The following is a 12741-nucleotide window of genomic DNA, read 5'->3' as shown; positions in this document are numbered from 1 at the left end:
CAATAATTATAGATAAATAAAAACTGCACAAAAGCTTATAATATAAAACACATGTTTAATTATGCCTGTGCATGAGTATTTATATATGTATCTATATATACATAGCTAGCTGGTGAATCCGAAATAGAAAATGAACAAGGAAAGATTTATACTAGAGATCAAGAGCAGTCGACAAGCACATAGAAAAGGGAGAAAAGTATCCTGAATTCCATTTGCATCCTTGGAAATTAGATTTTCTTCCAATCTGTCCCTCTCAAGAGGGAAAACTAAACAAAAAAAACAACTTGAGAATGAAATAACCTCGAAGGACCCGGAAGACGGGGGTTATTGTCTTCTTGTAGGGGTGCAAGAAGCCCCCCCATCTCCATATTTTTATCTTTCGTCTTTCACTTTACTACTATATATACATACACACTGTAAGAATAATTAAAATTATATGATGTAGTGCTATGCATACATGATTCTCGATCCCTTGGATTGAAAAAAAAAATAAAAAAATGTCTGTCATGCATGAATTATTTGTTAGGTGCACGGTGGAGAGAGGGACTCCCGTCTGTAGCGGGGGAGCAGGTTGATGATTAGGACTAGGAGATAATAGTAAAAAACTCGCATGAATGAATGGAATGTGAGAAAGTTATGGGTATTTGAAGGCAGAAACTGAGGGGTCTGAAGATATGTATTGAGAGAGTGGCTGATCTGGCCGAACTTGCGATAATAGAGGATTTTGTGTGTGTGTGTGTGTGTATATCATAGTTAATTGAGGATTTTTTCTTATATGAAATAGCCAATGTATTTATGGGAAAATTTGATGGTTTTAGATCTAGGAGAACAACTAATCCTAACAAATCAAAATAAATTAAATTTTTTATTTTATTATTAGATAAAGCTAAAATTTTATAATAATTTTAAATAATTTTTTTATATAATAACTACTATATTACCACAACCACCATTAAATAGTTAGATATTGAAAATCTTTCAAAAGGTTTTTTGATTTTGATAATTTTATTATTTTTCTTGTGTTTTTTAGATTTTTTTTTAACTGATAAATAAGTATTTTTCTTGTGTTTTTTAGATTTTTTTTATTTTTTTAACTGATAAATAATTTATAATTTATTTAAGATTTTATAAATTTCACAAGAAGATAAATTTTTTTATTATTATTAATTTAGAGAGAATAAATCTGTAAATCTTAAAGAGTTAAAATCTGTAACTTCTTACACGCATCAAGATTTTGTCTTTTAACTTCCGGCTGCATGTAGTTAAAAGTGCTGGTTAGAGGAGTGGTAGGAGCAGATAACACTGACAGTGAAATGACTTGTGTCCAGCTGGGCATGAATAAACGGGTGTGGCGAGGGGGTGCGTGTGGGTTTTTTTGTCCACCTCTGTCCGGTACCGAGTTGTCATCTACTACAACAGGGGTTCTACAGCAAAGAAAAAGAAGAGGAATGGATCATCATCGGTTCATTAGATCAGATGAAGAAAAATCAAGATAGATTCTATCATAGCTTACAGAGTTTGTTTTATTATAGCAGTAGACCATGACTGTAGTAAATTAGGGCGACAAGGAAAGTTCAAGGTGTATAAGTTCAATTAACAATGAAATCATGTAGTGAATTAGGGTGGTGATACATGAAAAGAAATCAAGGACATCTTTAAAGTTCAAAGGATTAGTTTCGAGCTTACGAAACCACTTGCTTACATGTCATGAATATAAATAAAGATTTATTTATTTTTATGTCTTAAAAATATTTTATATTAAAATATTTTTTTAATATTTTTAAATTATTTCAATCCATTGATGTTAAAAATAATTTTAAAAAATAAAAAAATATATATTATTTTAATATATTTTTAAATAAAAATTAAATTTAAAACAATCATTACAATACTTATGAACATCAACTATACTTCAAATAAAATTTGAACTATCGATGGCATGAGGATGAAGATAAGCTCAACTTGCCTAGCCTTAAACCATTTGCAAGAGGGAGAGTACCAGCACCGCAGGTCCGGTTTCATTCAAAAATCAAACCACCCCTCGTGCACCTTTTGATTATTTTAAGGGGAGATTAGATTTTATGCTACCAAGGCGTCTGAATAGAGAGAAAGGGGGGGAGAGGGATTCGACATCAAAACAAAACAAAAACCCTCCTTGTAAAAATCATTATTTGAGCACCTCGTTGGATTTATTCTTTCTTATGCGAGACTTCTATGTGCAAAAGTACAGTCCTGCCCATTAGCCCACCATCTGCTGTCTTCATTTCTCACTTGTAGAGTTGATAAATGTGTTAAATATTCAGGTGCCCTTGACTAGGATGGGTGCTCCATTTTTTTTAGATTCACGTAGGTGTTTGGGTCAGCTTGCGCGCATCACGATTAATCCCATGGGTCCTGAAGTTAACGACCATGTAAGCCTCCAGTGACCATCATATAAGCAACCAATGTCTCGAACCTGAGACCACAGAGGGAGCAAACCCCTTGATCCCAAGTTCTTACTACTTGGCCACCACGTAAATGGTTGGGTGCTCCATTTATTGTTTAAGAGAGATAGAGAGAGAGAGAGAGGGGCCGGGGGGCATAGACGGTTTATATGTATCTTCACTTGCTTTGGAAGAGAAGATTTCACTCTCATCCTTTGACCTTTCGTCTTCTTTAATTTTCCTAGCTCTTCTATATCATGGTTTCTCGACCTCCCTTCTCTACTTCATGCATGAACTATCCCTTGTCTCCCTCCTGCAGCAACATTAACTCTCCAAGTTTTAATTAGAAGCCCATCCAATATATATATGGCATCCATGAACAACTGGTTGGGTTTCTCTTTATCCCATCAAGAACTTCCACCATCACATTCTGATCATCAAGACCACTCTCAAAACACAGACTCTCGCCTTGGTTTCCACAGTGATGAAATCCCTGGTACCAATGTCTCAGGCGAGTGCTTTGATCTCACTTCCGATTCCACTGCTCCTTCTCTAAACCTCCCTGCCACTTTTGGTATACTTGAAGCCTTTAGAAACAATCAGTCTCAAGGTAATTTGTTGCACAAAACTTCACATCTTTAATTTGTCACTCATCTCAGAGCCGAAGTTCTAAAACCCTAGCCTTCTTAAGACAAGAAAGGAGGTGATTTAAAATGAATCGGATTACTTTGCATCTCTGGATGATTTAAAGTTATCTTTTTTTCCCTTTCTCTCCTTGATACTTTCTCAGAACTTAAATAAGTACGACTAACAACAATATTAATCGCTTGTATCTCTCTCACTTTTTTTCTACTGTGTTTGTTTGCAGATTGGAATATGAAGAGTTTAGGCATGAATCCAGACACTAACTACAAAACCGCCTCAGGCCTCCCTATATTGATGGGTACTTCATGCAATAGCCAAACCATCGATCAAAATCAAGAACCTAAGCTTGAGAACTTCCTTGGTGGCCATTCTTTTGGCAATCATGAACACAAACTGAATGGCTGCAACACCATGTATGATACCACTGGAGACTATGTGTTCCAAAACTGTTCTTTGCAACTCCCATCTGAGGCGACATCAAATGAAAGAACCAGCAGCAATGGAGGAGGTGACAATAAAAATAGTTCTATTGGGTTATCCATGATCAAGACTTGGTTAAGGAACCAGCCAGCACCGACGCAACAAGACACCAATAATAAAAACAATGGTGGTGCACAAAGTTTGTCTCTTTCAATGAGTACTGGGTCACAGTCAGCTGCTTCCGCTCTGCCACTTCTAGCAGTAAATGGAGGAGTTAATAATACTGGGGGAGATCAGAGTTCGTCTGATAATAACAAGCAACAAAAGAGTACCACACCAAGTCTTGATAGTCAAACCGGTGCCATCGAATCGGTGCCAAGGAAATCTATTGATACTTTTGGCCAAAGAACATCTATATACCGTGGTGTAACGAGGTATCTTTGCACAAACCATTAGATGCCTATTTGTATACAACACTGCTTTATTTCTCTGTTCTTTTACTATTTTCTTGGTAATAAATATGGGTAGTTACTTTAGGGTTTGCGTTTTACAGACATAGATGGACCGGTAGATATGAAGCTCATCTATGGGACAATAGCTGTAGAAGAGAAGGACAAACTCGGAAGGGAAGGCAGGGTATGTGGTACTCCATTCATTAATCTACTTGCATATGCAGATTCTATGGAATCCAAAATTTCATAAATGATTTCTTTTTGTTTCTTTCTTCTTCTTCTAATTAATCATTGATTTAAGGGTTTATTATGCACTAACTTATGTTGCCTTTTTGGATCCTTACATATCTTGATGTGGGGCTTGCCGAATCTCATTTCAGTTTATTTGGGTAAGAGTGACTTGTTTTTGCTCTTTGTTCTTTGAATAATTTCATTTTTCTCTTGATGATTCTAATTCGTATCTGCTCTTATTTGACAGGTGGTTATGACAAAGAAGAGAAGGCAGCTAGAGCCTATGATTTAGCCGCATTGAAATATTGGGGCACGACTACTACAACAAATTTTCCAGTGAGTTTCTGCTTTCTTTCATTTAAATTCCAGGGGAGTACTGAGACTGATTTCGTACTAGGTGCTTTGAATTGCACCTCCCTCTCTCTCTTTTTTAGTTATTTTAATAGAAAATAAACAAGGATTGTGTAAAATTTGTCCGGAGTATGACATGCAGATTTTTTGGGAGACATCAGTGGAACTGCATTTCTGGTTTATTATATCAAGCTCCACCTTCATTTATGTTCTTATGCTCCCCGAACTTTCCTGTTAACAAGGATATGTGTCCTATTATTGAGCAAATAGGATTACTTTTCAATGTATTTAGCCGATGTTGATGCCTTATGTTGCTAATGCTAAGAACTTCTTATTGTGTAAATAAATTAAATCACAGATTACCAACTACGAAAAAGAGATAGAAGAAATGAAACACATGACTAGGCAGGAGTATGTTGCGTCTCTTCGAAGGTATTCTTTATGGATGCAGTGTTTTTTTTCCTTAAAAAAAAGAAAAAGCAAGAATTAATGTTTAGTTTCATAAAATTCACACAGTGTATTTCCTATGTTGTTGCAGAAAAAGCAGCGGGTTTTCTCGGGGAGCTTCCATTTATCGAGGTGTAACTAGGTACGTATGTTAATTATATACCTAATTTTTCAATGAATTTCTTTTCCTTCAACTTTGTACTATTAGATAATTGTTTCAGCCGGCTTAAAGATGAAAAATAGATGCTGTCGTGATTTTAATTGTCTAGATATATATGTTGAAAAAAGTAATTCCACTTACAATTGGACTTCGTTTTCCAAATATGTTTAAGAAATTACTTATTACAGGATCTTACATTTAATCTCATTTTTATGGGCTTAGGCCCATTTCCCACAAAAAAAACAAAAAAACAAAACTTGATGCTAAGAATTTCTAATGGGTAGGTAAGCGAATATGTCCCTGTTAAAATCTACTCGGCGAAATTCAAGTTTACCTGCGACTAGCTTAAATATAATTCAGAGAAATTCTGCAGAGAACTATTTCACATTAATACAACTAGTTGTCTGTATGCATAAAATAGGCGTGCATATTTGTGTAGAGGATCGGGTCAAGGGCTAGGCTGGAAAGGGGTTCTGGTGCAATAGAAAATGCAAAGAAATTGGAAATTGTTAATTCTTATGATCACATGTATATATTAATATTGTTTGAGCATGGTGTTCAAATTCTTGAACCTCTGTCTCATTAAAATTAATTTTCCTGCAGACTTGATGGACCTGCAATTAGGGTTCACATGCAAAGTCCAATTCGAACATGTTAAAAAATATTAATATTCTGTTGACATAGCAACGACAAATTGTAGGCGAAAGGATTCTATATAGATAACTGGAGAATCTTTTGTGGAGAAAAACTAAGTTGCGTGAGGCATATGAACTAACTCGCTTTCTTGATGAACTTTGTGTCATGCCAGACATCATCAGCATGGAAGATGGCAGGCAAGGATTGGAAGAGTTGCAGGGAACAAAGACCTTTACTTGGGAACTTTCAGTATGTTTATTTCCCCCCCTGTGATTTCACATTATGCACTACTTAAAGTTCTATTAAATGTTACATTTATTGTTACCCTACATATTTACTGATGTTATTTACTCTTATTATCTTTATTGCTGGAATAGTAGTCCAACCGTATTTTTAATTTTTATTTATTTTTTTAGTTTTAAATTATATTTTTATATTTTTTTATTGTTAAGATATGTTGGTGTCAAAATAAATATAAAAATATAAAAAAAATTAATGCATGTTTAAACAAAAAATATTTTAAAAAATAAAATTTATTATACTCTCAAACATGTAGAAAATGAATATATTAACAAATTAAAAATTTTTCCTCTCAATTCCTGTAATTAATTGAATGGTGTGCTTGGATTTAATTCATAGGCACCCAAGAGGAAGCAGCAGAGGCTTATGACATTGCGGCCATAAAATTCCGTGGGCTGAATGCAGTAACCAACTTTGACATGAGCAGATATGATGTTAACAGCATACTCGAGAGCAGCACATTGCCAATTGGAGGCGCGGCTAAGCGGTTGAAAGAGGCGGAGCATGCTGAAATAGCAATGGATAATGCGCAGAGAACAGATGATCATGACAACATGGGTTCACAACTCACCGATGGAATTAGCAGCTATGGTGCAGTACAGCATGGCTGGCCTACTGTTGCATTTCAACAAGCACAGCCTTTTAGCATGCACTATCCATATGGCCAGAGGCTTTGGTGCAAGCAAGAACAGGACTCTGACAATCGCAGCTTTCAAGAGCTACATCAACTACAACTGGGAAATACTCACAATTTCTTTCAGCCTTCTGTTTTACATAACCTTGTGAGCATGGACTCTTCTTCAATGGAACATAGCTCTGACTCTAATTCCGTTGTGTATAGCAGTGGAGTTAATGATGGTACTAGTACTGGAACCAATGGAGGCTATCAGGGAATTGGTTATGGAAGCAGTGCTGGGTATGCCGTCCCAATGGCTACGGTTATTTCTAATAATGACAACAACCACAATCAAGGAAATGGTTATGGAGATGGAGATCAGGTGAAGGCTCTGGGATATGAAAACATGTTTTCCTCGTCTGATCCATATCATGCCAGGAACTTGCATTATCTTTCACAGCAATCTTCAGCAGGTGGGATCAAGGCTAGCGCATATGATCAGGGCTCAGCGTGCTACAACTGGGTGCCGACAGCAGTTCCTACCATTGCAGCAAGGTCCAACAACATGGCTGTTTGTCATGGAGCACAACCTTTCACAGTATGGAATGATGGTACATAAAGGACTGTGGGATTGATCAAGGGATGAAAAACAGGTGGGTGCGGCCAAGTGAAGGGATGTATACAACGACTGATTTAGTGATTTTGATTTTTCACGATCCTTTCTTCCTTCTTTATTCACAAATTGAACCGAGGAAGATTGGCACTTTTCTCTCTCTCTTTTGTCATCCTAACTTCGAAGCATGCAAATTCTATAATTAAAGGGTCGGTTCAACTGAAGTTCAGCAATAGCATTTAAGATCTAGAGTTCTCACTTGCTATGAATTTTGGAGAACTTCAGGTTTATATAGATCCTCGGATAGGTTTTAATTTCCTAACACCGGACTTTGTAATTTTGAATAACATAGTTATGATACAAAGAATGGCATTTTTCCTCTGTTTTTTCTCTTTTAGCTTTAAAATTGTGCATGTTGATAACACCCGTTATTAGCTTTATTTGTATCTTCGTATAGACTCTTTTGTTAACGGAGGTTTTTATATATTTATTTATTTACTGATACATGTATAAATAAAGGATAAAATTATAAATAAATAAAAAACAAAAAATATAAAATATTATTCATGAACATTAATTTGTGTGAGAAGGGTAACAGTGAATTCCCCTCATCTAGTTTCTGTTAATAATAATTCACCTATTCCCTCTTCATAATTAAGTTCAATTAACTCACCTTTCCTCTTTGTTCATAAAAACACTTAATTTACATCAAATCTTGCATTCAGTAACTTATAAATTCAACAAGCATAAGATTCAAATTAATTTTACGTGTCTTTGTTAGTGCAGCAACCTGTCGTGCTATTAAAAGCATCATTGTTTAACCAATTAAAAGCATCATTGTTTAACCATTTAGGTGGTGGCCAAGTGGTAAACACTTGGGACTAAGGGGTTTGCTTCTTCTGTGGTCTCAGATTCGAGTCCTTGGTTGCTCATATGATGAACCACTAGAGGCTTACATAGTCGTTAACTTCAGGGCTCGTGGGATTAGTCGTGGTGCACGCAAGCTGGCCCAAACATCCACGTTAATCTAAAAAAAAAAGCATCATTGTTTAATTCATATAGTGTATAACATTGTAATAGCAGTCGATTTTTATTTTTATTTTTTTACTTCAGCATATAAAAATAATATAAAAACATTTAAAAAAATATTCCTTTTTAAAAAATCCACATATTTTGGCAAGATAGTTTTGAAGATCGAAAATATCATAATAATATCAAAAATTAAAAATGATAATGAGTACCTGCTAATCGAGATTTTATTATATTTATATTTATATTTTATTAATAATTATTCAAATAAATAAAAAATTTAAATGTTTGTATATATATATAGGGTTACGTTTCAATTGAATTTGACAAAATTCATATTTTATTCATTATTAAGTAAGATAATAATCTAAAAATTTCACCTGTTTAAATTAATTTATATATATCAATATCTTTCAAATTTAAATTAAATTATCATTCTCATAAAAAAATAAAGGAAAAAAAATCACTATTTAAATCGTCATACAAAATTTGGGAAGATAAAACACGTTAGCCTTTTCTAGTTACGCATGAACCTTTTATATGGTTATTGTATATATCTGTTTTTTTATTAAGAAAAATACCATACATAAAACACCACATGTTCTCTATTTCTGTCCTGTTTTCCTAGTCTTAAGTTAAAATGTTTTACTATTTTGATTTATTGGAAAGTTTTGATCATAAACAAATTATTACCAGAATCACTTAATAAAAACAAGAAGCATGTGTGTAATGATTCAAAATTTCTTTTGCCTTCTCTATTATTATTTTTTTGTTCTATGGCAGTGCTATCATCAGGCCAGTTACGGTGTGCATTAAAATTAAGTCGCTTTAACTGTTTTAAGAGTGTTGGGATAATTATGGTTATTTTTTATTTAAAAAATATATTAATAATATTTTTTATTTTTTAAAAATTATTTTGAGATTAACAAATTAAAATTATTTGAAAATATTAAAAATATATTAATTTAAAATAAAAAATTTATAATTTTTAAAAACACTTTTAAAATATAATACCAAACACGCATTAAAAACGCATCACTCACATCGGCATTTTCTATTTTCTACATTTTGCCCCCCTTCTCAAGTCATTTGTGGTCTTAATCTCTCTATATGGTGAAAAATTGAGCAGATATACTTCAATATTTAGTCTCTAGTTGAGGGACAAAATGAAGGGCATTTATAAAGACTCCTGGCAAGTGGCAAGGTTCATATGTGTGTATCATTTAGCTCCAAGAAGAATACATTCAAGAAGCTTATTGATCGTCATTGATCAAGATTCAAGACAATGCAGCTGGCCAGACAAAGCTTTTCCGACAATATTAGCTATTCAAGACCTAGTGAATTCAAGAGACAGAGGAAAGATGAGAATAATCAATCAACACATGTATAATATCGAGAAGAATTTCATGTCGTTCATCTTTTATTCATGATTACCAAAATTTGCCATTGGCAAGGGCTAGATTACGATCCTATATTTACAAAATTGATGACTCTTGAAACTTGACCGTGTTTCTTTTTGGAGTCAAGGCAAAAAGTTTCACCCCAGACCCTAATTTTCTTATAGCTGAAGATGGTGCGGTTTACAGTAGTAACATGCAGGGGCGGAGGAGTATAGAAGACCAAGGTGTGCTGTAGTCCAGGTAGAAAAATAAATTAAAAAAAAAATATAATATTTTATCTTATAATTATAAGAATAGCCTTTTTATTTATTTTTTTTCAAATCTGGATATGTAAATATTCCCTCTGCATTATTTTTTATTAGCTTCGTACCTTTTCATTGGACTTCTTAGCCTTTAACATCCCATTAATTTATCTTCTTACTCATTGAATAAATTTCTATGATTTTCTATTCCGGATAAAAGAACCCATTTTATATATCCCAATTTATATGTATTTGATTCATAGAAAAACATTAAAAAAATTTAATTTTAAAAAATAGAATTAAAAAAATAAGTTTGAGAATGTGGTTGCGATTGTTTTTTAAAGTATTTTTTATGCTGAAATATATCAAAATGATGTTTTTTTATTTTTAAAAAATTATTTTTGAAATCAATGCATCTAAATGATTCAAAACATACCAAAAAAATTAATTTTTAGGGAACGCGGTTTGCACCACGTTCCCAAATGCTCTCTACTTTTTAGCCCTATCTTATAGTAGCAAATAAATACTCAATCAACCATGAGGAGTGTAGCCTAATTGGTCAGGCTCTAGGTTTGATCTCTAAAAATTACTAGTTCAAATCCCACAAATTTTAAGACCACTAAAAATATATGTGGTCCTTTAACTTTAAGACCCGTAGAATTAATTGAAATATATGTAAGCTGATTCAAATATCCATATTAATAAAAATAAATACTTAAATAAATTTCATGATATTTCATGCAATTATTATATTTTTGCCACCTGCTCAACCCCCATCGTATAAAATATGGTTTCTTAGTTTATCCTTCGGGTTATAATACAAAAATTTTTATGCATTATTAGTGAAGTGATAGAAAACAAAAAACCTAAAACCGAGTGTCTATTCAATAATGGACACTGAAAAATAATTTATGTTTATTTATTTGTAGCCCAAGATAAAAAAGATTCCTGGCTCCGCCCTCGGTAACATGGGAATTAATTTATCCTCCACATGTTTAGCAATGTACTGATAGGCTGCCAAACTGGGATGAATAGCATCCCGAAACAAGTATTCTGAAGCCTCTTCACATGTTTTAGTTAGTCGATTGCACAGGAATCCCAACTCGACAACTCCAGTCCCACAGAACCCTCTCTTTGTTTCCACAAATCCTGTTATTCAAATACCCTTAGTTTTGTTTTTGTTTTTTATCAGAGCTCATTGCATAAGGTAATCGTGCTTTCACACGAGGAGCTCAAGTTCAATCTTCCTTATCCAGGGTGGATGCGATCTCTTGCTTTAGCTAACTTGATTCAATTCAATCAACAATGAAATCAAAATATCAGCAGATGTACTTGCTAGCTTGCTGCTTGCTCTAGACTATTTTTCTCCCTGAAAGCATTCGCTGTTTTTCCTGCTGGCTCAGATCCCATCCAATACTAGTGTATAAATAACGCCTGTTAGCTCTGTTTCCAAGGCAGAGCACCCATATGGGAATGGCCACGGAAACCCATTTGCATGTTGTGTTTTTACTGGTAAATGTGATTGTGCTGGGTGTTTCTGGCGCAAGAGGAGAAACAGCTGTTGGGCACTCGGGAACGAGAAGAGATGGTTTGAGAGTGGCCTTTGAAGCTTGGAATTTCTGCAATGAAGGTGGCCAAGAAGCTCTTGGCATGGGTACCCCAGAGCAGCTGATTGCTTTGACCTCTCAAGTAAGAACAAGCACCATAGAAGGAACCACACAGTATTAAAACGTGGGTCTTTCTTCATTTCCATTCCTCTTCAATCATTGAGTTTTTTATTACCAAAATCAACATCTAAATCCTCCTTGTTACTCAAATGGGCGTGTTTGCTTGTAGCTTCTATTCATTTGAAAGAAATGTTCATTACCATCATAGTTTTTCTTTAATCTGGCTTTTTATAAATAAACACGTAAAAAAAAAATCAGTTCTCTTTTAATGATGAATTTGACTCTTTATCTGTTGCCCTCAACTGTCTCTAGTTTTTATAAACTAGACGATCTCAATTTTGTTATCTATTATATCCATAAAACTTGTGACCTAATTAATTTTTATATTAATATAATATTAGTTGATATAATATACATAACATGGCATTATCTGAATATGATAAAATATTTATCAGAAACAAATTCCTTAGAAAAAAAATTGAAATAACTAGCTTTCATATAGTAGCAGGAATTAAAAAAAAAAAAAGCAGAAGAATTGAACAACTATGGAGAAGGAAAAGATGACAAGCCTGTATGCCATGTATTTCAATCATCTTGAAGCGTTTCTAGGTACGTAGCCAAAATTAAAATTAAATTCTAATTGAGGTCACTAGGACAACCTATTCTTCAAGATTTTGATTGGAGTTTAAGTCTCCAATATCTCTTTATTTTTATATTTTTATATTATTTTAAAAAAATTATATTATATTTATTTTTTATTTCAAATTAATATTTTATTAATATTTTCAGATCATTATTAATGTTAAAAATAATTTTTTCAAAATAAAAAAATATTTTTTAAAATAAAAAATATTTTTTAAAATAAAAATATTTTAAATAATAACTACAATTAGATCCTCCAGTACCCAATTTGTTTAACTGTTGAAATGTTGGATGAAGTTAAAAAGAAATTAATAGTATTGTCCCGGCCCGAAAGGTATTGGATGGGCTTGAGCTGAATATTTCGGCCCACATTCGGGTTCGGAGCCTGATATTTTTCCTCATCGGTGCTTGACAAGCCGTGAAGAACAACAAACAGAACTTCATAACATCCAGACCCAATGTACAGT

General features: G+C 33.5%; 1 protein-coding gene across 1 annotated transcript; it reads left to right on the top strand.

The window, feature by feature from the left end:
• The first annotated feature begins 2558 nt into the window (after nt 1-2558).
• On the top strand, nt 2559-7676 carry BBM (Integrase-type DNA-binding superfamily protein). Its single transcript, XM_011016727.1, has 9 exons — nt 2559-3033; nt 3292-3922; nt 4042-4124; nt 4321-4329; nt 4419-4507; nt 4881-4954; nt 5061-5111; nt 5938-6014; nt 6405-7676. Exons 1-9 carry the CDS (start codon nt 2790-2792, stop codon nt 7298-7300), a joined length of 2154 nt encoding a protein of 717 aa, XP_011015029.1. The 5' UTR covers nt 2559-2789; the 3' UTR covers nt 7301-7676.
• The last annotated feature ends 5065 nt before the right edge of the window (nt 7677-12741 follow it).

This window comes from Populus euphratica, unplaced genomic scaffold (genome assembly GCF_000495115.2).
Source record: "Populus euphratica unplaced genomic scaffold, PopEup_1.0 scaffold5.1, whole genome shotgun sequence".
NCBI lineage: Eukaryota > Viridiplantae > Streptophyta > Magnoliopsida > Malpighiales > Salicaceae > Populus > Populus euphratica.
Note: the sequence above shows the minus strand (reverse complement) of the source record. Positions and strands in the feature narration are given on the sequence as shown.

What these genes read in the sequence shown, in the direction of transcription:
- BBM (XM_011016727.1), top strand. Translation starts at nt 2,790, where the DNA reads ATGGCATCCATGAACAACTGGTTGGGTTTCTCTTTATCCCATCAAGAA. An exon ending in TAGAAACAATCAGTCTCAAG is followed by an intron (nt 3,034 to 3,291) that starts GTAATTTGTTGC and finishes GTTTGTTTGCAG; the next exon opens with ATTGGAATATGAAGAGTTTA. An exon ending in CCTTTACTTGGGAACTTTCA is followed by an intron (nt 6,015 to 6,404) that starts GTATGTTTATTT and finishes TTTAATTCATAG; the next exon opens with GCACCCAAGAGGAAGCAGCA.